Source organism: Choristoneura fumiferana, chromosome 16, assembly GCF_025370935.1.
Source record: "Choristoneura fumiferana chromosome 16, NRCan_CFum_1, whole genome shotgun sequence".
Taxonomy (NCBI): Eukaryota; Metazoa; Arthropoda; class Insecta; order Lepidoptera; family Tortricidae; genus Choristoneura; species Choristoneura fumiferana.
In genome coordinates this window covers 19,385,905-19,413,643 of record NC_133487.1, presented here as the reverse complement: position 1 = coordinate 19,413,643, position 27,739 = coordinate 19,385,905, and the positions used below count along the sequence as shown (strand labels likewise).

Genomic DNA, 27,739 nt, shown 5'->3' with positions numbered 1-27,739 from the left:
TAAGATGTTAAATATTTACTCTTTCGAATAAAAACTACATAAGTATGACCAATAATCGCCAAGATTTCAAAGTGTGTGGCTATGAATACGCATGTGATCACTCGACGAAACGGGTTTCGGTCTAAACCGGGACTTACTTAAGACATTTCGGATTTTTTTCTTTTCCGTGTTTAGAACTGTATAATGTTTCTTTTTTATTCGAAGAATTTTAAAGTCTCCGGTACAATAACGTATCTTTAAGTAATTCTTGAAACCCTGTCGAATTAAGCATGCGGCAGTGCATATCGTGACTCAGGCGCAGCGGCGTCGCCGACCGCGAAGCGCTGTGATTCAACTCACCGCAAACTATTAAACGCTGTGATAAAAGTTCGCATGCTAAATTTATTTACCTGGACTTAATTCATGTCATGAGATACGTTGTTTACGTAAATATTTTAGTAAGATAAGAAGTTAAGAAGCATACACTCGTAAGTTGTCCACAAAAAGCTGGTGCATCTTAGAAAAAGACATGACATGATATACTTATCACATTATTATATATCACAGATATATTAATGTCTTATATATTGCATATTGCATATATTTAACTATTTAGGGTTGGACAGGGATATTTGGAAATAATTCCGATCCGCATTAGCGATCCCTTCAAATAGCGAACCTACTGTGTTAAAAATAAAGTTGTGTTAAATACTTGTGATGTATACATATCATTTAATAATGTAAGTCTGTTTTAAAAAAATATATATACCTCGTTGAGTTTCTTGCCGGATTCTTCTCAACAGAGGTTTTTCCGAACCAGTGGTAGATTTTTTTTGACATTCATAAGTGCTAGTTATAGCCTAAATTGAATAAAGATATTTTGACTTTGACTTTGACTTACATTATGCATTTGTATTTATTCAAATGTTTTGCTCTGTATCGATATCCTTATTTTGATTGCTCTTCTCTACTTCAAATGTTGACTGGCAGATATTCCTTCAGGATATTCTTTATTTTTAATAGTGATCTACACAAATTCTAGCACAGAACAGATACTTACCAAAATCATCAAGGATAAATTCAGTACCGTTATGATATAACCAACATCGGCATTCACCGGAATTTTGGCGCCCGTCCTAGAATCACACACATGCAGGCAGTGGCCCAATAATTTCGGAAAAATGTATTTTTAATAATATAATTACTACTTATATATCTTTTATATCCATAAACTTATTAGTAGTCGCAGTTAGAGTTCAACAGTAAATAATAGAATACTGATGTAAAAATAAACTAGTTTGATATGCAGATTGTGGCTATGTCTAAAATGTTTACATCAAAAACGAGTAGGACAATTAGATGATAGTGGGTGTCCTCATTATTTATTTGTTAAAAGACAGTGATTAGTGGCCTTGATTATGAATCTGAAGTTCCGTTTTTGAATTCTAGTTGGATTAGATGTTCGATGTTCGTATGGTGAATACGGTAGCTTTTACCTGAATGTAGGATGTTTTATGTAATTACATAGATAGATAAGTATGTATTTATCTATATATATGAGAATGATTATCTGTTACCTGATACATAGCACAAGTTTTGCTATGTTTGAAGCTATTAGTGTAACTTTTCTCCCATGTTATTTATTATTATTATTAATAATACTTATTACTGTACTGTATTATTAATAGTAGAAAAATAGACAACTTGAATAGTATTACGTAGCACCATGAGCCATGTGGCCAGTCTGTATTACAGACATGCGTCTGCGCAGCGCGTCAAGCCTATTGTGACGTGTTAATACTCGTAGGATTTACCGGGAACGAGGTCTCACTGCATCGTGTGAATCACTGTCTTTAATTTTACGCTCCTTGACGGGTGGCTCACTTCAGTTATACTTTGAGAACAAATGCGTTCATACTGGGAAAGGATTGGGTTAAACACTGAATACTTGCGTAAACAATTATTTATATGCTTATAAATATAAGGACAAAGAATCTTGAATTTGAGAGACGTCACTAACTTCGTGTCTCACAGAATTGCTGACCGTAGAACATTACTGTAATACATTACATGCTTATTTACGCCACGTGACATACGTAGTCGGGTAAACCTGACACGACATCTGTCCCGGCAGTAAAATAAATAGAACCCAACAATAAAACGTTGGATCGCTTACCCAGTGAACTATGTAGCTGCATCATCATCATCATCATCATCTCAGCCTATATATGTCCCACTGCTGGGCACAGGCCTCCTCTCAGAAGCTATGTAGCTGCAATTCTTTAAAAATAATTCAAAGTAATGCAGGTATTGCTTTGTTTAAAAAAAAACTACCAAGTTTCTTGCGGCGCATGCTTCTTGGCAATGGTTTTTCCGAAAGCGCTGCTAGTTTAAAAATTGACATAAGTATAAATAGTTATTTGTGTCACAAGGGAGCAAAATGGTGTATTTACGGTGAGGGCGTACATTGAATCCAGAATGTAGCGAAGGATTCTACAGTAGAGTCCTGAGCGTAGCGAGGGATACCTAATATACCTAGATATCGTGTTTGGATTCGTTTTGAACAGTATCTTATTCTACATACAATGCAATGGTGGCACCAGGATGAGCTGATGCTGCAACCAGGATATCCAGCACACTAATACGAGTACACTCTTTAAAAAATAACCGTACATATGTCGTGTTTGGATTCGTTTTGATCATTACATGAAATGTTTTTAGTTGGATTAAATAAATTAAATTAATAGAAATAAAAATTACAAACGTCATCGCATGTCAGGTAAACGTCCCAGTGCTCGACACGCGAATGCCCAGTAGACGACACCCTGCTGTCATCTATATTAAGCCAACTACTCGGACAGCGACCAGCTCTCGTACGTTCCCCTTAGTTCCTTAAATATAGTTTAAACTTCAACTCACCAAATGATATTAGAATAAGTTACAAGTGGTGTTATTCGGGCGATTAGCCGCCGCGCGCGCAGCTATCGCAACGTAAACAGCATTGTGTGAATTGTGCTCTTTTTGCCGCGCTATCGTTAAACGGGGTGATACTGTGCTTAAAGATTCATCTATTTTTATACAGAGCTAGCCGTTACTGCCGCGAATTCGATTTAACTTCTGGACTGGAAAGTGTGTGTGTATGTTTTATACAGTAAAGGGCAAAGACAACTCTGGCCGTGTCGATATCTTTGCCATTGACTGTACAACGTAACTATGCCCAGTATGTAGCCCGGCGTAACCCCTCTACGCTCGTAGCGCTACGCTATCACTGTAGAGAACCTATTACCATAGGTTTCTCTTGGTTCCAATAAATATCCTAAGAAGTGCGAAATTGTTCCATCATAATGTGTGAGAAATTGTTGCGAGGAATCTAGACACGCGGTAGCGGGTCAAGCCAAGTTCAAGCTAAGAGAACTGGCGAGCAGCACCGTGTGTAATTTTACCCGAACCATTTGGAGACACTTTCGACCCCCCCATTACTCAAAAACTAACGTAAACTGCTTCAACTTTGCACTCTGGCCCCAACATTGCCTGATTTGGTTTAGAATCGATAACTTAGCATTCTATAGGTTTTAAATTTTTATCTACACGAGAATTTTTATTACGGGGGGATAAAAGTTTTAAAACCTAAAGGGTGCTAAGTTATCGACTCTAAACCGAATCAGGCAATGTTGGGGCCAGAGGGCAAAGTTAAAGCAGTTTACGGTATTTCATATAAACGTGTCAAATTTGGCTCATTTATTGAGACTTGCGTGGTACATGTGTGCTCCAAATTTCATAAACATACCTCAAAGATCGCTAAGTTATACGCAAAAAATTAAAGTATCGAACGTTTAGGGAAAACCCTCCCTCTTCTTTCCCGTCCACGTCTTTTTTAGGAAAATGTAGAAATAAACACTTTTATGTTGACTAATATTGTGGCAAGTTAAAAATGGTTCGATGAATTAACGCAATTGATGAATGATTGGTAATTTATGAAATACAAATCACGCACCCGTGACGTAGAACTTAGCCGCGATATAGGTTAGTATTTGCCAAGTTATCCGCATAAGTCAATAAGCATTGAAAAACACTGAAATAAAAGAAGGTTGTAACCAATTGGTTGCACCGTTTGGTTAAAGTTGGTTACAAAGTCGTTCGTACTTAACTATACCCAATAGCATTTCAACTAGTAGTTTTTTTACGAAACTTATAATGTTTTTAAAAGGCCTGCCGAAATGTAATATGTAACGTTTTTTGCTGATTTTTTATAGTTTCTATTACATGTACTTATAAAATACGTATGGTGTGTCCCCCTAAAAATATTACTTTATTATTCAACACCCTAACTAAGTAGTATGGCCATCATACGCCACTTACTTATGCATCGAACGACATCGATGTAAGTTTTGTAGTTTTTCAGGAAAATGCTTACGACGTACGAATAACCATGGAAATTCTTTAAAATCCTGGTATTTCGATTCCACTATTGTACTTATCTAATGGTTGAAACGTGCGAAAGCGCGGGTAACTGCTAGTACTGTTGTATCTTTCCGAAAGATATTAACATTCGACAGAAGAAAAGGTGATTAAATAACAGTATTTTATCAGAGTTATGTAATCGTGAGGTCATCTGTGTTTACTTGTGCAGGTACGTACTTATGTCAAATTAATGGAAGCATTGTTTGGCACAATGCCACAGAAAACGGTAGAAATTCCCTGAAATAAATAACAAATATAAATATTCAGCTAACAACTTACATATTACATCAATGTCGAATGGATAAATTAGTGATTTGACCGCGAATTCACGACGGAAAAACAAGAACAGTCAATGAAGACTATTTAATAATAGCGAACGAATCAGAGACGTGGATATTTTTAATTGTACGTGTGCATTTCTGAAAAAAGCGTTCAAATAAACCTTAGAGAGTACATCGTAGGATAACACTCACAATAGTGATAAGGATAGGTGTAGGTACCTATAATAAAGCAATTTTGTGTGTTTGTCACGTTTTCTATATGACTCATTAAGGGAACTATAGGTCTGTTTGTATTTCTTTGTCTACAATTTCATGTTTATATAGGACTGTTTGTTTCTCAATAAATAAATAAAAAAAAAAGTTCTATGAAAATCTCTGGAAGTTATTCATTTCATAAATATACCTACTTACGAGTAATAATAATTTGTAACCGACGACGCTAATTGTTTGGTGTCATGAGTTTGACGTATCTGTGTATCTGCTTGTGGCATCATAGCTTCCGAACTGGAGACTGATTTTGATGTGGCTGTTTTTAGTGGAAGGCTAATTTAATTGCGGTGGTTTTAGCTATTTTTGGTAAGTTTGTTTAGGTTTTCTCTCTCCTTGGAAATCTACGAGGAAAAGCAGTTGTCTTTTCCCTTTGACTGTCAAAAAGTTTTTCGAAGATGAGAATAAACACTACCTGTTTTTAACCCCCGACAAAAAGAGGGGTGTTATAAGTTTGACCGCTAAGTGTCTGTGTGTCTGTGTGTGTGTCTGTGGCACCGTAGGTCTTAAACGGGTGGACCGATTTGAATGCGTTTTTTTTTATTTGAAATCGGTTTTTCTAGTAATGGTTTCATCAAAGTCGGTTCAGCCGTTTTTGAGATATTGAACTTTCAAGTGACAAAGTCGGACTTTTCCGACTTTTTCGATTAATAAAATTATAAGCCATATGAAACATAAGTACTTAACTGACGCGTTCAGGGACGAGGTTTGCCATTATATCGCTTATATCCTCTTGAGTCCCAACTTTTTTCAATAGACGTCCTACTGGCCCTAGAAATGATCATATGACATTTTTGTATAGATACGCTCTGTTCTGTTAAATATTATGTTGTTTCAAAAATCCGTAATTAGTTTTTTTATGTGTTTTTTGTGTATTATTAAAATTTTACAGGGGGTGAGTTTTTAACTGTATCTAATGCTGTAATTTTTATTGATAAATAAATAAATGATTTATTCCTTACTTCTCCATCCATTCCATTGAAAAGTTTGCTTGGAAGAGATCGCTCTGAAGCGATAAGGCCGCCTATTGCTTACCTCAGAAAGTCTCTGTGTACATACCTGTTTTCTGTACTGCTTAGTGTGTTGGTGTGCAATAAAGAGTTATTGTATTGTATTGTATTGTATTGATGCTGATGATTGTATGTCTTTTTCAGGTCAAAGATTGCAAGTGTTTCTCATGAATATACTTCAGCAGGCGAAACTACGGGCCAAGGACAGTGCATTATAATCAGTTTTAAAACAATTATAATAAACTATATAGATTTTACCGTAAGCTATTCGATCTGGTACAATTGAAATTCTGGGATTATATAAAATTCCCCTGGGAATTCCCAAAATTTGTATCGTGGTCTTCATTGAGGTTGTGTTAAGAACAACTGTCCAAAATTTCAAGACTCTAAACCCAGCGGTTGAAATTTCAAGATTTTATCCCTATCCCGTACGAATATAGGAATAAAAAGTAGCCAGTGTTTTATTCCAGACGTCCAGCTACCTACATACCAAATTTCATCCAAATCCGTAAAGCCGTTTTAGCGCGAAGGTGTAACAAACACACTCACACAAACTTTCGCATTAATAATTATTAATAGGATAATAATATATGAGTAATTTACTTAATTACGTAGTGCTAATACGTGGTTCTCGTTTGTTTGCTAAGAGATAAAGAAGTGGGCCACTGATTGGGGGTAAGTACACGGATCACACTGACCCATTCACTGCATCCGGTACCTATTATAACGTGTTAAACATTCTTTTCACTCCACATGCTCGTAAAGTTGGTATTTATGCTGGATAGGAAAAAAATACTTTTTATGCTCTAGTGCATAAAGTAAAATCTTCGTCTAAGACCAAGTTAATCAGGTGTCAACAGCCACAAACAAAAAAGTTTCTATATGTATTTTTAATATTTTTAATTTATGTAAACTTAAAAATCAATCAAATAAATCAATAAAACTAAAAATTTATAATTATATATCAATCCATGAACGTGAACAATTGTTTCCGCTGTTGCTATTTCATTTCCTCTCAATCGAAGTGAAAAGAAGTGTAAAACTCGAGCATTAAACCCATTTTTCCCTCGACGTGTCTATCCACCCTCGCCGTACCGGCTCGGGTGGCTATAATAAACGTCTCGGATAAAATACCTCGTTTTATACTCTTATTGTACAGTCACGTCTAAAAGTATGTATACACAAAAAAAAAAAAAAAAATGTAGCCACACATTTTCATCATAAATATTGTATCTATTACTGACACCAAAAAATTGTATTCATTAAACTGTTTCAGTATGATGTAATCACAAATGCTTCAGAAAGTTGCATACTTAAATAAATTCCATTTAAATGTATCCACTCGTAGGCAAAAATAAGTATACATGAATTGGTTCCATACACATATAACCACACCAATTTGGCAAATATTTGTATATCGCGTTTGATTCATAAATATGTATCCAGACTGCAACAACAAACCTTGTCTGACTGGCATAGAATCGTAAGTTGTATATTTAACTGATTTGACAATTCACGAAAACAGTGCGGACTTGTCACTGCATACGTCTATCTCACGATTATTTATGACGCACTTGACAGTCCTAGATTGAATTGACTTGTAAATATTGAGTATTTTCAGTTTAGGGTCATTCTCAGAAAGGTGCACTTAGCATTTTTTTTGTTTTTATTTTAATTATATTGTTAATTGTTAGTGGTTTGTTGTTGCAAATTATAGATGCTTCAGTGGATCTGTCCTCAGTGGATGACCCGAACAATGATCGCTTTGGCTTAGTCGATATTAATGACCACTCTGGACGTTTCCAAGTATTTGGTGATCTTGATGGTGTATAAAAAATTAAATATACCCATACCAAATTCATCCAGCTCACTCCAGTCAGTTCATCCCCCATTTTCTTCCCTTAAGGGTTGCTTTTGGAGATAAAAACTAAGTACCCTATGTTCAGCCCCTTGACAGTCGAACCAGTCGGTTTCGACGTGATACCGGAACAGACAGAGTTACTTTCAATTCATCACTCCATAGTATAAAACAAAGACGCTTTTTTTGTCTGTACGCTTAGATCTTTCAAACTACGCAAACGGATTTTGATGCGGTTTTCACAAATAAATAGTGTGATTCACGGTGTCTATGTATACCGTAACCGTGTTGTGCCGGAACGGGTCACCAGTATATAATATTATTTTAATGGAGTATGGATTCGTAGTATGTATGTCCCTGCCCGCATGCAGGTTACGAAAGAGACAGACATGTAATCTTAACAAAACAGTAATTCTTCAAAACGAATCAAATATCAAATCGTGTTTACATGTTTATGAATCAAACGGCGTATACAAATATTTGCCAAATTGGTGTGGTTATATGTATATGGAACCCATTCATGTATACTTATTTTTGCCTACGAGGTGGATACATTTAAATGGAATTTATTTAAGTATGCAACTTTCTGAAGCATTTTGTGATTACATAATACTGAAAAAGTTTAATGAATACAATTTTTTGGTGTCAGTAATAGATAAATATTTTTGATACAATGTATGACTACATATTTGTGCAACCTTGTTTTGTATACATATTTTTAGACGTGACTGTACAATCTACTATTTAGTCAGACAACTTTTTTCGATTTATTCCAAACAAATAAATATACCTAGTAGTAAGAAAATCTTGTGTTATTGGCATTAGGCGATTCCATGCCAAGTAGGTACAGTCGAGTTCATAAATTTCTGAGCAAAAATTTGAATAAAAATATTTGCTCAGAAGTTTACGAACTTGACAGTACCTATGTTTCCTTTAGAGTTAACTTTAACTTGATTCATATTAATTTATTAATCGAAGAAGCGGCAATAAATTCCAACTATCTGTCTATTACAGGTCTTGAGGTACAGCCCTATGACGTACAGACAGACGGATAGTGTCGCTACATTAAATAATTATATAAATAGGGCTACGTTTGTCATCCTTCGGAAACACCAATTAAATAATAAAATAAATAAATATCACGGGACAATTCACACCAATTGACCTAGTCCCAAAGTAAGCTTAGCAAAACTTGTGTTATGGGTACTAAGCAACGGATAAATATAATTATATAGATTGATACATACTTATAAATACATATTAAACACCCAATACCCGAGAACAAACATTCGTATTTTTCATACAAATATCTGCCCCGACATGGGAATCGAACCCGGGACCAATTACAACAACACACAGGGACAATTAATTGTGAAGCTAAAAAAAACTGTACAAGTTATACATTACAATAAGAAAAGAAAACCTACTTACGTAGTACCTAATTGTACACGAGCGTAGTGCTACATAATACCACATTATCAATGGCATTCAGTCGTCCTTCGTATAACTGACGTATCATCTGCTATTATGATGTAAACAGACCCTTTGACTAATGTTACCATGTGAACCTCATCTGTTGTTGCTTATGATATGAAAGATCTTCATTCTTAAGTGTCCTTTCTTGTTTTATATGCAAAGTAATCAGAACAAAGAAATGTTGCATTAGAGCTGCATTGTATTCAGAATGTTGGAAAGTAAATAAAATACTCATACGAGTACTAGTTCATTTATAATTATATATCAATGCATGAAAAATAAAAGTTACCTAGTTAGTGAACAATTGTTTCCAATGTTGCTATTTCATTTCCTCTCAATCGAAGTGAAAGGCAGAGTCTAAAACTCGAGCATTAAACTCATTTTCCTCTCGACGTGTCTATCCAGCCTCGCCGTACCGGCTTGGGTGGCTATATAAAAGTCGCACGTATCTAAAACTCGAGCATTAAACTCATTCTCCTCTCGACGTGTCTATCCAGCCTCGCCGTACCGGCTTGGGTGGCTATATAAAAGTCGCACGTAAAATAGCTCGTTTTATGCTCTGGTTGTACAATCTACTATTTAGTCAGACAATTTCTTTCGATTTATTCTAAATATATATATATGCCTAATCTTGAAGTGCCTACTTTTTACATGTATAATAGGGGAAGACGTGGCGGCCTAATATTGGTCCTATAGCCTCCAATCAGAGGACTGTGGGATTTAATTGGGTTTCTGAGTTTTTCAGAATTCACTTGCGAAATGTAATTTGTAATTTACCACGAGGGACAGAAAACATAGTGAGGAAAACTGGATAGATTTGTGAAGAAATTCAAAGGTGCTTGTGAAGGCTCCGCGTGGGAACTAAAGCCTCAGCCAGTAGGGAGTTCTGCGACGAGAGCAGTGCCCAGCAGTGGGACGTATGTTGGCTGGGATGATGATGAGTTTAAACATTTTAAAACATTCCGTTTCAATAATTGGCCACACAGTGGGACGAGTAAGTATGGTTGGATAATTTCTGTGTCATAACGGTACATTTTAAAGTCAGTCGCTGTGTTAACTGTCGGTTAACATGGTTTAACTTTTACAGCCATATTTTAAACCGTTAGAGCAGATGAACAAATGGTTGGTTGTAAATACAAATCATTGTTATAGGTTATATCACCGTTATCTGGTCACACTGAAATTGTTTTTAACCGACTTCAAAGAGGAGGTTCTATGTTCCGATGTTTGCATATATTTTTTTTATGTATGTTCACCGATTACTCAGTCAATTGTGGACCGATTTTCAAAAATATTTTTTTAATCGAAAGTATATTCTTCTGAGATGGTCCCATTGTCACCAAATCAAGATCTGATGATGGGATCCTAGGAAAATCGAGGGCAAACCTCAAATTTTATAGGCACAACTATGGCGATTTTTGCATTTTTAGCATTAAGATGAGCATTTACATTCAGAAAGTATCATTTGGTAACCTGGACCTGATGAAGAAGACCGTGATGACCAATGGAACTCATCAAAGCTAAGTAATGCTCGCTCGTCTATAAACGATCATGATTAATATACTGATATGATGCTGAAGCCAGAAGGTAGGCAACGGAACTCTGTTATAAAACAAAGCAACTAAGTCGTGTTTGGGCTTAATAGAATCGTTATGAGATGTACTTTGGCTACGAAACTAATCACTAAAAAGTGAGAAATAAAGAAATTTTTTAACAAAAAAGTAAAACCGACTCCAAAAAAAATAAAAAAAAACAAAAAATGGAACCGACTACAAAACCCTTGAAAATATTTTTCTAGGTACGTACTAGCTCGAAGTCGGGGACTCAGCACGACCCAGCAGGAGGGATTGAATGAAAATGAAATGATTGTATGTAAAAGAGGTAGACGACTATTGTCCCACTCCTGCTGGCTCTTGCTGAGGCAACGACTTCGAGCTAGTACGTACCTAGAAAAATATTTTCAAGGGTTTTGTAGTCGGTTAATTTTTTTTTTTGAGTCGGTTTTACTTTTTTGTTAAAAATTTCTTTATTCAGTAGAGCGTGATTGTTTTTTTATCGACCTTCTTGATATCGATGTTTATACAATGCGCCTAGCGAAACGTTTGCGATGTCCGTGTTTCCATACAAATTGAGATTTTAACGTGAACGCGATCGAGACGTATTTTGTAACCGCAAACTTACACTACGGGCACAGGTTCGATTCCCGAGCTGAACACAAGTTTTTTTTAATGTTTGAATGCAGTTTTTCTTGTTACTAAAATCGATGACATGGTTCCTAAGAACAGAATCATAGTATGCCTTATAGTTTCAGGCTTTCTTCCCATGCTGTATATGTATATATTTTTATACAAAAGTAATAGCACCTAGTGACTCCTCTTTGAAATCATCAGTGACATACAGTGTCGACATTTAGATAGACGATAAAAAATCATTCACGCTCTACTGAAAATTAATGACAATGCGACAAGATAACGGGCTGTAGTTATAGCCTAATAAGAAATACTACTTACATGAGAAATCAAGACACGCGGTATCGTGTCAAGCCAAGTTCAAGCTAGGTGGTAGGACCTTGTGCAAGGTCCGCCCGGATTGCTACCACCATCTTGCTCGCTAATCCTGCCGTGAAGCATCAGAGCTTCCACTGTTGTGTTTCGACGTGGAGAGTAAGACAGCCGGTGAAATTACTGGCACTTGAGGTATCCCATCTTAGCCCTCTAGGTTGGCAACGCATCTGCCCCTGGTGTTCCAGATGTTTATGGGCGGTGGTGATCTCTTACCATCAGGAGATCCACTTGCTTGTTTGACATCCAGTTGAATAAAAAAAGCTAACAGAACTGGCGAGCAGCACCATGTGTTTATTTATCACTGGATGTAGACCGTGGTTATCGTTGATGAGCTCCCAATATCTCAACGCAGTTACAGTCATGTAATTGCATGCGTCAACACGGGTAGACTGAAAACGACATTCAACACACATCAACACACATTCACAAATTCTTCGCTGTACCCGAGATCAATATGCACGCAATTCCGTCGAAATACCGAGAACGCATTAAAAGAACAATCAAACTAACTGCAATCGTACCAGGGTGGAATATTTATGCCACTAAACTAGCAGGTGGTAGGACCTTGTGCAAGGTCCACCCGGATTGCTACCACTATCTTGCTCGCTAATCCTGCCGTGAAGCAGCAGTGCTTGCATTGTTGTATTTCGGTGTGGAGAGTAAGACAGCCGGTGAAATTACTGGCACTTGAGGTATACATCCCATCTTAGGCCTCTAGGTTGGCAATGCGTCTGCAATAATCCCTGGTGTTGCGGATGTTTATGGGTAGTGGTGATCTCTTACCAACAGGGGACCCACTTCGAATTAAAAAAAAAACTAAACTAATGTCATGTTGACATTCCATACTTTTGTCAAGGATCAGGGTTAAATTGTGGTGCTCCATATCAATGAACTCACCCGCGACCTTATGACTGCTAATTTTATACAATAAGTTCTTCCACCTCCACACTGTAAGAACACACATAATATTAAATCACACAAACCTATCTGTCACCACCACCAGCACCATATTAAGACTCTCTAACATCTGGTAGGGTGAACGGTTGTGTTGCTCTGAAAATAAGCTTTGGCTGAGTTCGAAACGCGTCAGTGTGGTGTGATGGTGGCGATAGATGGAGTTGTGTGATTTGCGGTGTGTTCTTACAATGTGAAGGTGAAGGATCTGCCCGGACACACATTTCTTGCATAAACATAGCTATCATAAGATCGCAGGTGAGCAAAGTAAATTGTTTAATTATGATTTTTTTGGAGTATTTTTGTATTTTTTATTTCAACTCCAAATTTGTTACTTTTACGGGTATCCAAAATCGGTCATAATTTGTGTTTAGTCAAATAAAAAACCAATCATAATTTGATTGCTTAGTAGCGACATCTCTTGTCTGGGTGAGCGGTTGGTTCCGAAAGAGTGTGACGTCTGTCGACGCCACATAGATGTCGCTAGTGCTGCTGCTTAAGTAGCAAAGTAGAAATAAGCAACCTGAGATATGTATGCATAGGAAAAATTCGTGTCTAGATTCCTGTCCAGCAGTGGTGTAGGGGTTATAGCACGCAGCACGGAACGCTGAGGACCTGGGTTCGATTCCCAGTGCCGGTCTCTTTTCTGGTTTTTCTGTCTCAGTTTGTATTTTCGATATAATATATTGTTTAAGTTCATTAAAATATATTATTAAAATTCCACCTTGATACATGAATACCGTCTACAGCCCGTAACAAAATATCTAATAGCGAGACAAAGCTCGGCGTCACCAGTTGTCTAGCGGCCCAGGCGCATTGTGCGGCGCAGGAAGCGCGCGCGCAGTTGTTTACAAACAACGTCTGCCGTGACCGCCGCGAAAGGGCACGGACTGGACGCCAGCTGGCAGTGGGGCGGGCAGCGGGGCGGATAGCGTTTTCTCTGTTCATTGCGTTTGATGCCAGGTGAGCTGTGCGGAGAGAACACGCTCCACTGCCGCTGGTGTTCAGTCCACGGCCTTATTACCGCACAATAGCGTGTTCATAATGCTGGTAGTTGTAGTCTTGATGTTCAGTTATGGCGGAATTGCTAAGTTTGGCTTGTAATATTGGGAGGGTGGGGTTATAGCACGCAGCACGGATTGCTGAGGACCTGGGTTCGATTCCCAGTGCTGGTCTCTTTTTCTGGTTTTTCTGTGTATCCATCCATGTCTCAATTTGTATTTTCGATGTTATAAGTACCATCATATCAGAGTATTTTGAAAGCTTAAAGGCTCCCCCCTCTACATCATCATATCATCGTATCGGGCCATGACCGTAATAGGAGTGTCAATAGCGGAATGTATAACCTAACCAACGAAAAGTCGGAAAACCCCTGACATTGTCACTTCAAAGTTCAATATCTCAAAAAAGGCTGAACCGATTTTGTTAAAACACATCTAAGAACCATTGCTAGAAACCCTGCTTTCAAATAAAAAAACCGCATTAAAATTGGTTCACCCGTTTAAGAGCTACGGTGCCACAGGCAGACAGACACACATAGCGGTCAAACTTATAACACCCCTCTTTGCGTGGGGGGTTAAAAACGCATACACGTGCTAGTGGGCATAGTCTCATACTTTTCGATACAAAGAATATATTTTTGCCTGTTACGTTGCTGTTACGGTCATGTTATGATACGGTGTCCTTTAACCTTTAGCACCGTCCGTAAGGGCGGCATTATGCTGATTTGGGACCATTTCGTAACCGTCATAATATAATTATTTTCATTTTTAGGGTTCCGTACCTCAAAAGGATAAACGGAACCCTTATAGGATTACTTTGTTGCCCGTCTGTCTGTCTGTCAAGACCCTTTTTCTCAAAAACGCGTGGAGGTATCAAGCTGAAATTCATATCAAATACTTAGGTCTACTGTCTCTAGAAGCTGTAAAAAAATCAAACTTCTAGGCCAACGCAATCAAAAGATACAGCCGTTTATGCTACAAATTTTCGACACACAAGGGAATAAAGGGTACTTCCCGTGAACTCAGAATTTTGAAATTTGGTACGAAGCAACGAAGCACAGATAAAGGAAAAATTGCGAAAAGCATAGGTACATTTTTAGTTACATCATATAATAAAAATATTTGTACGGAACCCTCGGTGTGCGAATCCGACTCGCACTTGGCCGGTTCGTTTTTATAATGTCACGAATACATTTTTTCTTTCTTTCTAGTAAGAATTTAGCGTGTGGTGAAGACGCCACGCGCCGCACGCCGGCGCCGGCGCAGCAGGGCTACTACGAAACTCGAAGCTCGAAGTTCGTATCGTACCGTCCCTCTCGCTCTCGTATTAAATAGTATAAGTGTCAGAGGGACCGCACGACACGAACTTCGAGTTTCGTAGTAGCCCCGCAGGTCAGCCGATAGCCTAATCTCTGCGCATGCGTGTGCAATAAACTTGGCCAATCGCTTTGTTTGTCTGCCCTTTACTCTGGCAAAGGAAAATATTGGAAGTCTGTGACCCTTCTTAATGTTTATTGCATTTATTTTTATTTCATCTTATTAATTTCTATTTTATTGTTGCAACTGGATAAAATACACACATGCAAATACCTAACGTAAAAATTTCGGGTTTTGTTCCTCCCGCATACCTTGATTTTTTTTTATTCGACTGGATGGAAAACGAGCAAGTGGGTCTCCTGATGGTAAAAGATCACCACCGCCCATAAACATCTGCAACACCAGGGGTATTGCAGATGCGTTGCCAACCTAGAGGCCTAAAATGGGATACCTCAAGTGCCAGTAATTTCACCGGCTGTCTTACTCTCCACGCCGAAACACAACAGTGCAAGCACTGCTGGTTCACGGCAGGATTAGCGAGCAAGATGGTGGTAGCAGTACCACCTGCAAATTGATTATAGAGAAGCTCGATGTTTCGGCACAGTGCATGCGCCATGATCACGAGACGACTCCCATTTCGTCTATCTATTAGATAATTATTGTTTATTGTTAAGAATCTGACTGTCTAAGGTGTAAGTGACTTGATGATACACTGTTATTAATTTAAAAAAAAACTATGACGGACAGAGTAGCAACGTTGTAGTTCAATTTGTCATCCTCCCGGCATGAAGAATACGGAGCCCTAAGAAGGCACCCTTGTCTGTGTGTCAGTCAAGACTGTTTTTGACAAGAACGGGAAGAACTATCAAGTTGAATGAAATATACTATTTGTTATTTATTATGTGTCTTGTCTATATATCTAGTACGTAAGTGTTTTGTAAGTTTAGCTAGTAATAGAGACGCTTTTAAATAAATAAATACCTAAAACAAATTAGCAATCCCTAGGAGTTGTGAAAAAAATCAGTTTGTAGAGGCAAGTACTATGTTCGAGTGATACTGCTTGTACTGTTACTTATTCTGTGGTGGTACATAGTTATAAAAGGATATTTCATACACGAACGGTGGGAATTAAAACATAATTATGTAGTGCTTCCCGCTGCCTGATATCCAAATCTCAAATTTAACAAAAAGTAAACAGCAAAGGTCAAGAAAATGTTCGAAAATTACTGATCAGGAATAAGACTGCTACTTTATAAGTATTTAATACAAACCCAAATAATAAAAACGTATATAGAAATACTATAAAAGTTCCTGCCGTGTGCTTCTCCTTAGCGGTGTTGGTGATTTACCTTTGAGTCATACGAAATAATACAAAACCATCAAGTACGTAATGTTCGGTTTAAAACAGATAAAAAAAAACAAGTCCACGTTTATACTTTGGCTATGAAACCCATGACAATGTCTCGTGAATTTAAATACTGATGAGTGTAACTATGCCTCTATATCCACTCACGTGCTTTGAGCAACTACGGTTGCCAAGAGCAAGCAATTCATGGCCATTTTCTTTTTCACGCGAGCAACTGAGTGGCTAAATAAGGTGCTAGAAAATTAGGAAAATTATTTTTAATAACCTATGAATCAATTATACACATAAATTATTTAAGTATTGTGTGGCGTATTGTGTTGAATTTTATTTCGTTCCAATACTAAAGTAACTATCACATTTGCTTATTAACATTAACTGTATCATCCCTTGCTTACATTAACTGTTTTTTTTTTATTTAATTGAAACTAATTAACAACGATGCAAATAATCGATCCTCAAAATATCCGCATCGGATTTTCTAGCACACTGTATACGTATCGCTATAGATAGCGATCTATTTAAGAGCTAAGACTAATATAGGACTGTAATACGTAGTCGCATTTCGTTGCATTCTCGTTTTGGCAGGCGGACCATTCTAGCCGCATGTGAAGTCAACCACTACGTGTATCTCAAGCAATTTGTTGTATGGAAAATCACCATCGGAAGTAGCAGTTGTAGTTCTACTAATGTCTATCTAGCTATAATAATATATCGAAAATACAAACTGAGTCTGGACAGGAATCTAGACACGAATTTTTCGAGCAGTGGTGTAGGGGTTACAGCACGCAGCACGGAATGCTGTGGACATGGGTTCGATTCCCAGTGCTGGTCTCTTTCTCTGGTTTTTCTGTGCATCCATGTCTCAGTTTGTATTTTCGATGTGGTTTCACGGTATACTCGTAAAAGTAACAAATTTGGAGTTGAAATAAAAAATACAAAAAGACTCCAAAAAAAACAATCATAATATAATAATATAAATTAGAGCTTCGATCGTTTCAACAGTTGAACAATAGTTAACCGTTTTGAGCCATATAATACTATGAAATGGAAATAAAGAGATCCCTCATAGCTCTTATTTCTAGCTAGATATACTGAAATCAGCGTGATTACATAGTATCCACTTAAAAAGGGTTAATGATTGTAATTAGTCATAATAATTATAAGATATAAACCGTTTCACATTTATATTTCAATTATTTGAGATAAGACATTAATAGCAATTGACTATCTGCGTCGTAATTTTAATTTAGTTGAGCAAGATTAATTGTACTCCACAACATTCACAGTCAATAAAATCTTCTAATTCACTCACTACCTAGTCTGTATACTGACTGCAAGGTGATGCATCCAAAACACCGACTCGCGCTTCTATCATCCTTCGCGGTGCTTAATGAAAATGTTTACCAATCTCCGGTATGTACCTTATAGGTACATTTATACACTTATACATCACTTTTTAATCATATTGTTTTTGAACACAGAACATGGTCAACATAATACATACCTAATTATTACTCATCGCGGCTACGAGTATTAATTAACCTGATAATTATTATTATTGTTCCCGCGGAATAGCGATAATAAAGCGGAAAAACATTTGGTTGATCGCAGTGGAAAAACGTATCTAATTTAGTATGTAAAAATTAAAAAGAACCACTAAAAAAAATTTTAAATAAAAACTGAAAGTACTTAAATACTTACATGAAAACATAATTATTATATAAATGAAAAACATCAGTTATTAAGATAGACTCTTCAGTTAAGTCCCTACTCGCGCCTATTACAACTACTGACGCAGAAAGATCGGTCAGTTCGTTGAAATGGATATCATAAAAATAGTAATTATATTAATTTAAATGTAAAAATATTAACAATTGTATTTTTTTGTGATAATTTTATTATTATCTCATAAGGTTTGGTAGTAAAGCTAAACTTCCCCCTACATGAGTGAAAATAAAGTTGTATTATAGTTTGTATATTTACAATTCGCAGAGAGGTAGTTATTCATTAGGAGTAATAATTATTTTTTTTTTTTCAGACTTACCTCTCTGTTTATCTCTACTCTTTCTTAAATCATTCCCGCGCCGAGAACTCCGATGCATGATTAAGTACCTAGAATATTTCAAAATGGCGTCCGTGATTAAAAATAAGAGGAGGGTTAAAAAAATAACAATGAAGAGTACCAAATGAAAGCTAATTCCAAAATGTACCAACTGTAACATTTTAAAGCAGAATTTTATAGCATCGAACATTTATGAAAACAAAAATATAAAATAATGGAATGGAAATAATTAAAGGCAAAGCACTAGTCTTAGTACACTGCTAAGTATGTTAAGCTCTAACATTCGGGACCCATTACTGAAGTAACTGTTAAGTCTAAGTTACTTAACAGAGTTAAAATTAACTGGACTTGTTTTTCCTTTCAGTTTTTATTTAAATTTTCTTTATTGTAGTGTTTTTTTTTTCATTTTGATACTAAATCAGATACATTTTCCACTGCGATCAACCAAATGTTTTTTCCGCCTTATTGTCGCTATTCCGCGGGAACCGTATAATTTTCAAAATTATAAAATATAATGTTAACCCAGGTTATAAACTATATGTGTGCCAAATTTCACCCAAATCCGTTTAGATATTTTACCACAAAATAACAAACATCCGTCCTCTTTTTCGTAACCCCATGTTCGTAATATTAGTAAGATGTAGTTTGCGCGCATATATCTCCGCATACGAAAGTATTTTTCGTTTTAATGCTAGATTAAAAATCATAAAGCGTTAACGATTGCCACGTGTTTATTAAACACAGTGTGTTTTCACGTGATTGATTAATATGGGGATAGATTTACGGCATAGTTAATATTATGTTAATAACCGCGATAAGACGTAATAATTATGGTTTTATACTTTTTGCATAGAGGACCAAAAAAGAGACATAGGACTGAAAAATTCGAAAAATGACACCCTTTTTTGGTCAGGGTAAAAATATAATTTACGCCCCATTGAGCTTTCTTTGTATTTGCGAGTTTATGACACGGTTACGATGCGTGACCTGTTTTTGAGCACGTGCCAGTATCTTCCTTTATTAAACAAAAACAAATGCGTTTATTTACGTCGAAGCTCACCGACCCTTGCAGCTCAAGACAACGGGAAATTAAATCACGCGCATGTATTCTTCATGAATTGGCCCAATTTGTAATTTATATTTATTTATTTTTATAATCTCATAACGAACACACACCAAACAAATTGCATAAAATAAAATAAACTCTAATACTTATATAACATTTTCGCGTCACAGTGGTTGTGACCAAACTCCTCCGAAACGGCTTGACCGATTTTTATGTTTTTTTTTGTGTATTTTTGGTAGGTCTGAGAATAGGACGTAAACTATTTGTCATACTTCTACGCGGACGGAGTGGCGGCCAACAGCTAGCATTAAAGTAATAATCCCGAAAATATTTTTTTCCATTCTTTTTCAAATTACAATATTAGAACATTCCTAGTAGAGTAGTGTTCTTGCTACTTGGAATTTTGGGTCTTTGTTCAGAGAGAGACGCGTTCACGGTGTAAATTTTAGACTGTCCAGTGCAAAAAAAACTCAGCTTGAAAGTATAAACTTAACCAAATAAAGGGATAAATACTAAATAGTTGTTCTGCTTAAAATGCAGTATTAATTTTGTGGTATTAGAATCTTTAACAAAATGATTTAGAAAAGTAGGGAAACACCCGCACTGTAGTTTTAAAGTTCAGTATCTCCTAAACGACAGAACCGGTTGAATGAAAATTTGTTAATATCCGTCTCAGTAAAACTAGCTTTCGATTAAACAAAATCTCATCATTATCGCTCCCTCCGTTTGAGAGCTATGATGTAAAGACACGTCCAAGTTATTAGACCCTCTCTTTGCGTTGAGGGTTGAAAAAAATACACAATTGAATTATTGAAAAATAAAATAAAACGTTTTTATAAAACGATTAAGTTTTAATTTAATTTAATAAGTATCAATTGGGTACCTACTAAAACCTTTTAAGTACTTCAGTTTCAATTATAAAGAACTTCGCAGAGCAAGAGTTCACAAGAATCATAAAAACTTACTGTTTCCATGTCGAATTTATATTAATTACATATTTTCACTTAACTCCTTAAAAATATTTAAAATACACTTTTCACTCATAAAACCTTACGCGTGTGTCATAATTTCCCCACTAGATGGCATTAGTAGCGGAGCGCGCGCGCACACTGCCTTGCTGCGAGGCTTGCCGCGTCTGCGTACGAGCCGCCAACATTACCCCGGCAGCGGATAAATTTGGAACTAACAAAATAAGCAAACAATCTTCAACAAACGATATGGACACTAGCGCCATATCCAACTACAAAGTGAACGTTGCCCGAGTTGTTACTATGTTCATACTGTGACGCTCTATAATAGCGATAAATACATATAAATGTCACATCACGCTAATCGACGCGTTTATACACATACTTAGCAGATGTCTAAGCTGATCTAACAGACTTGTGTGTGTACTAAAAATTTGAATACACTTGAAAGTAACAGATTCCACACTAAGTTAGCGTTAGTAAACTAATCTTGTATGAGAGATGACATAATATAGCAGGTACCTAACAACTTGCATAATCGTTATTGTGTGCTCGAAATTTAGCAAGTCCCCTAACAATGAGTCCTACTCTAATAACACCTGATTTGGCACTTACATAAATGAAAGAGCTGTTGAGTCGGTTTAAAACTCATGCATTTGAGATGGAGTCGTTCGATATTTCCCCTTGGTAGCACTAAATCGAGTTTTGTTGAACGGTATCAAATCAATTTTAGCAGCGAGCACGTCAATCCATCCATATCTATAGGAACCATCAGAATTATAATGTGGTCTACCACCCTAAAGTTGATAATCGTTAGCATGTCATAAAACAATAATGCCAATAGACGTGTCTGTCAACTTGAAAGTTCGACTTTAGCGACATATTCATTTGATAAGAACTTGTTTTAAAATAGAGCACTTATTTGGCTGACCGTACTTGCTTCCATACTATCTATCCTTTCTTATATTACACCTGGGCCACCGAACTTTACTCTGAATCCTTTTTCGAGTTTTTCTGTATCGATAATATTTATTTATGTGTCAACAAAAAATGTACAGCATTACAGTTGAAACAACAATGCGCTGTAAAATTCAAATAATATATACAGGAAACGTTTTGTATAGCGTGGGGGACGTCGCTTTAGATAATTAAATTAATAAGCGTTAAGTAATCAATAAAAGTAAAACGTAGGTACTTAATAAATTAAAAAAGACAAATTAATAACCTCACAAACAAAAAGTTGGAAAGCCCCCGATAATGTCACTTCATAGTTCAATATCTCAAAAACAGCTGAACCGATTTTGAAATTTGATTTTGGATTTGAAAAAAACCTGCTTTGAAATAAATAAAACCGCATTCAAATCGGGTCACCCATTTAAGAGCTACTACGCTGCCACAGACAGACACATAGCGGTCAGACTTATAACCCCTCTTTTTGCGTCGGGGGTTAGAAAATTGTTCAAGTCAAATCTGACCCAGATTGAAACCTTACACTTAAGTACTTAGTTGGCGCTCAACACCATACCGCTGCACCACGACGCCTGTCAACAGAGCAATCAAAATTACAGATCTTTTCAGGCGTGAAACTTACCTACACTAAAAAAAACAACTAAAAATCGAAAACACGCGTTCTCCAAGAGATAAGACCAAACTAAATTATTTTATTAATTTATTCAAAAAAGTTGCCTAGCACAAGATAAACTTAATAAATACAATTTATTTTTTTAACCCCCGACGCATAAAGAGGGGTGTTAAAAGTTTGACCGCTGTGTGTGCCTGTCAGTCTGTCTGTCTGTGTGTCTGTCTGTGGCACCGTAGCTCTTAAACGGGTGGACCGATTTAAATGCGGTTTCTTTTTATTTGAAAGCAGGTTTTCTTGGATTGGTTCTTAGACATGTTTTGTTAAAACCGGTTTGTCAGATATTGTACTCTGAAGTGACAAAGGGGGGGTTTTCCAACTTTTTGGTGGTAAGGCTAGGTTATGAGCTAACATAAGGTAAGCAACCCTACTCTAATAACTAACCGGTAAACGAGATTAATCTTTTCTCAAAGGGCCGGCGACGCATCCGTAACTCAGCCTGTGGTATGAACGTCCATAGGGTGCGGTGATTGCTTTTCATCAGGTGAGCCGCTTGCAGGGCTACTACGAAACTCGAAACTCGAAGTTCGTATCGTACCGTCCCTCTCGCTCTCGTATTATACAGTGTCAGAGGGACAACACGACACGAACTTCGAGTTTCAGCAGTTCGTTTTCCCCTTATTAAATTTAAAAAAAAGTAGAAATAATGAAATAAATGAACAAAATTAAATAATAACAAGGTTAAATACATATATTTCTATGAATATAATTTTGTTTTTATTTTATTTTTATTTCATTTCATTTATTGTAATTTTCTACTCGCATAGGCATAAATTGTTTAACAAAAGGAGTCATAATGTTACTTGAATAAATTAATTTAATTATTATTATTATTTAAAAAACTACAGTAGGTACGAGTACTTACCTGCTTCAAACCAATAAAACACATGCGCGTGCGATTGCCGCCTGCCCGTCGGCGTCGGCCGGCGCAGGACCCGGAGACGACCCGTCTGACCGGTACACTACGCAGCCACCAGGTAATATCACACCAATTGGGTCGCTATTATCAATTTTTAGGGTCCCGCATCTAAAGGGTATCTAACTGGACCCTAAAATCAGTTGAGGTGCTTCGCGCCTTGACGCAATGCTAACCTAACCTAACATATTAACCTTGATTGACATTTCGGTAAAGGTGGATAAAAATATTTGGTTCGGTTAGGTAAGATCAGTGACCACAACAACGCACGAGCCCAGCGAGCGAAGCGAGCGCGCCGCGGCAGCGGCCGGCGAGTACAAAAAATGGCTAGATTATGTAAAAAACTAGCTTTTGCCTGCGGCTTTGCTCGCGTGTACCATGAGTATTTCAAATAACCAGATATCAAATTCAAATCATTTCAGTAAATGGGCCGCAATGGGACTTCTGGGACACGTCATTTTTAGGGTTCCGTAGCCAAAATGGCAAAAACGGAACCTTATAGTTTCGCCATGTCTGTCTGTCTGTCTGTCGTCTGTCCGTCCGCGGCTTTGCTCAGGGACTATCAATGCTAGAAAGCTGTAATTTTGCACGAATATATATGTAATTTATGCCGACAAAATGGTACAATAAAAAATTCAAAAACAATTTTTTTAGAGTACCTACCTCCCATAGACGTAAAGTGGGGGTGATTTTTTTTCTCATTGAACCTTGTAGCGTGGGGTATCATTGGATAGGTTTTTAAAACCATTAGGGGTTTGCTAAGACGATTTTTCGATTCAGTGATAAGTTTGCGAAATATTCAACTTTAAAGTGCAAATTTTCATTAAAATCGAGCGTCCCCCCCCCCCTTCAAAATCTAAACCAGTGGGTGGAAAATTAAAAAAAATATTGAATGGTAGTAAGTATATCAAACTTTCTAGGAAAACTATAACGGCTAAGTTTGCTTGAGAATTATTAGTAGTTTAAGATTAAATAGCAGCCTAAGGTATAAAATATACCCAAACTTCTAAGATTCCGTATAAAATAAGAAATCCTTAGAAAAATATTACTTTATTTTTTCGTAATGGCTACGGAATTTTGGGCGTCTCCGACACGCTCTTGGCCGGTTTTTAAACTACCAGCGCTTTCGGAAAGACCACTATTGCCAAGAAGAATGCACCGCAATTAACTTGGCAGAAAGTCATTTTTTTCATAAAAATATAATTACAAATAAAATACTTAAAAACTACAGTATAAAATTAGTGAAAAAAATTACAAATAATTAATAATAAAATAAGGAGAAGTTTACGTAGTTCAATAAGTCCTTCTACAAACAGGCGTCATCCCAAACCAACTACGACCATTAGCTTAAATTATAGGCATAAAATCACACGTTATACACAATTTTACAAAAAGCCGCAATATACTTAATACATGCAGAATAGTGAGAAAGTTCATGCTAGACCCTGAAAATAGCCCTCAGTAATCTTCTTAAAAAAAATATTATTCTACAACTGCTACATTTACTTGGTGGATAACCCGTAAATGTAGTTAATACCAGCTAGAGCTGAGAGAAAAAACCAATCCTTCGAAAATAATAATAATAATCAACGGAAGATCGCAAGAACGTATGGAAGAGCAAGGAGCTACACGGGCGGTTCTACAAGGCCCTAACAGGGCCTGATGTAGACCTTCTCGCGTCGGTAACAGTGACCTGATTACGTTTCGGGGACCTCTTTGGGGAAACCGAGGGTTTTGTGGATGCAATTGCTGACGAAGTTATCATGACGGAGGTACATCCTGAAGAAAATCCTGAAATTGATGTTTTAATTAATGTAATACCTACTTGTGTATTAAATTTGAAGAGTCTAGTTGAGACTGAAATAGGGTCACTAGGAATCGAATATATAAATCCCGTTTTTTTCCGTTCCCATTGTAATTTCCTAAAATTCTTCCTTAGTGGATGCCTACATTGTATAAATCTATGTGAAAAATTTCATGTCTCAAGGTCCAGTGGTTTGGGCTGTGCGTTGATATATCAACAGCCAGTCAATTCAGAATTTTATATATAATACCTACATATAATTTTATATATATTATAGAACATGTTATAAAAAAATAAACTGTTGAACGACAGATAATAGATATTTGACTCTATATTGTACACCACAAAAATAGTAAGCGATACAGAAACAGATACACAAAGAGAAAAATTACAACAACATTGTAATATCTAATACCTATGTAATAATAATATCTAATATCTATCTATATTATATTACATATATTTCGGGAATCTCGAAAACGGCTCCAACGAATTCGATTAAATTTGGTAGGGGTTTTCGGGGATGAATAATCGATCTAGCTTGGTCTTATCTCTGGGAAAACGCTTATAAACGAGTTATAGCCCGAGCAAAGTACGGTCGCCCAGGTACTTGACATTTATAACTTACTTAGATATATAATAGTTATCGACATTTTTAATCATAGTACAAGCTTTGCTTAGTTTCGGACTAGGTCAATTGGTGTCAAGTGTCCTATGATATTTATTTACTATGGACACTAGGCAACGGATAAACATAATTATGTAGATAAATACATACCTTAATACATATTAAACAAAACAAGACCCGAGAACAAATTAAATTCGTATTATTCAAACAAATATCTGCCCCGGCCGGGGGTCGAACCCGGGACCTCAAGCTTCGTAGTCAGGGTCTCTAACCACTAGGCCATCCGGTCGTCAAACCAAAAACCCCGCAAAATCTCTGATTCATCGCACCAGGCATTTGAATAAATTAACCTTTTACCGTCTGAGATTCTAGCCAGATGCTAATAATGCACAGGTGTCACAAATAACCGCTTTTAAAACTCCTTGAACCAGCTTTTTTGTGCCAATTCGCGTCGTTAATCATTGTACATCACCTTATATGTTGTGTGTATTTATCATAGTCAATTTCAATGTCCCTGGTCATGTACTTGATACCAGACACCCACTTGACCTAATTAGTGTGATTTTATGTTACCAGACTTTGCCATCCAAATCCAAACATACTATATGCGAAAGTAACTCTATTTGTCCGTCTGTTCGTCTGTCTGTTCTCATCATGTTAAAACCGCTGAACTGATTTAGATGCAATCAGGCATAGCTATACGAGTACTTAGATTGAGATCCTGTGAAGGACATTATTTATTATCTCGAAAAATTGCATAGTTCCCTCGATACTCGTAGCAATAAACGATGTTTTTGCAGACAGGGTAGCTGGAAAAAGCCAGTGGTATTTTATGAAACGTTTTCAAATTCATCCGCAATTTTATTTTTCAGGAAATGGTTCGGTAGTTTTTTTTAAATGAACCATTAAAAAAATAAGAAATAAGGAAAATGCATGTATTCTCTTTTCATTCATTTTCTTCGTGGTCATTTCATTTGTTTAATGTACATACTAGCTGTTGCCCGCGGCTTAGCCCCGTTCGAATCTTTTTTTTTTTATTTGTTTATCACAAACCTTATACAACAAAAAAAAACTATCCATTCGGTGCCATCGTTTGCAAGCTATGAGCGTATAATTATACATTTCGGTGGGTGATTCATTTTGATTTATATAGAAAATAGATTAACGTGTACGCAGAGGTGCGAGCCTTCTTTAACGTATTTATGACAGCAGGGCTACTACGAAACCCGAAACTCGAAGTTCGTATCGTACCGTACCTCTCGCTCTCGTATTAAACAGTATAAGTGTCAGAGAGACCGCACGACACGAACTTCGAGTTTTGTAGTAGCCCTGCTGGTTATTTTATCTGTGACTAAAAAAACAAACATCGTAAGTCAAAAATTATCACATCTAGGATGTCATATTCAACATTAATATACTGCACTATAAGAGGAACTCACAAAAAAAAAAACAGTGCGTTTCATTTGTGTTGATTTACCATGAATAGTAGATTGTATAACAAGAGCATAAAACGAGCCATTTTACCCAAGCCGTTCATATAGCCACCCGAGCCGGTACACGGCGAGGGTGGATATAGACACGTTAAGGGGAAAATGCGTTTAATGCTCGAGTTTTACACTCTGCTAGACGACCAGATGGCCTAGTGGTTAGAGAACCTGACTACGAAGCTTGAGGTCCCGGGTTCGATTCCCGTGCCGGGCAGATATTTGTATGAAAAATACGAATGTTTGTTCTCGGGTCTTGGGTGTTTAATATGTATTTAAGTATGTATCTGTATCTATATAATTATATTTATCCGTTGCTTAGTACCCATAACACAAGCTTTGCTAAGCTTACTTTGGGACTAGGTCAATGAGGGCTATCGTTTTTTGTCTCACTAGATGGCGCACTGTTAACGTGAGGTTTTTAAGATTATGCTCAAAGTCTGTTATTATGCGTGATACAAGTTTAGATTAAAATCATATTTTAATTTACCTTTTAAACCGTAGCATAAAAATATCGAGCATGCCACTAGTGTTGCAAAGTCCCCGTTTTGTTCGAAAAAGCGAGGAAAAGGCTTCCGAAAGACAAAACTGTTCTCAAAACACAGACATTTCATTGCCCCGGAACGCATATTTGCCAT

The 27,739-nt window shown here is 36.7% G+C and overlaps 1 protein-coding gene across 7 annotated transcripts in view; it reads right to left on the bottom strand.

Moving 5' to 3' along the window:
• LOC141436299 (solute carrier family 22 member 1-like) overlaps positions 1-27,739 on the bottom strand; it is an 87,155-nt gene that overhangs the window by 24,030 nt on the left and 35,386 nt on the right. The window contains exons 1-2 of one of the 7 annotated variants that reach the window (XM_074099213.1): positions 23,135-23,203; positions 18,579-18,646 (exon numbers count right to left, since the gene is read on the bottom strand). The exons of 1 other annotated variant lie outside the window; for it this stretch is intronic. Coding sequence is in view for 1 of the 6 variants with exons in the window: in XM_074099210.1 (XP_073955311.1) it covers positions 20,717-20,748 (32 nt within the window). In the remaining 5 variants the exon portion in view is untranslated. Of the gene's footprint in view, positions 1-2,898; positions 2,918-18,578; positions 18,647-20,627; positions 20,788-23,134; positions 23,213-27,739 lie in introns of those variants that run through there. 5 more of the 7 variants (XM_074099212.1, XM_074099214.1, XM_074099211.1 and 2 more) reach the window with 5 other exon arrangements.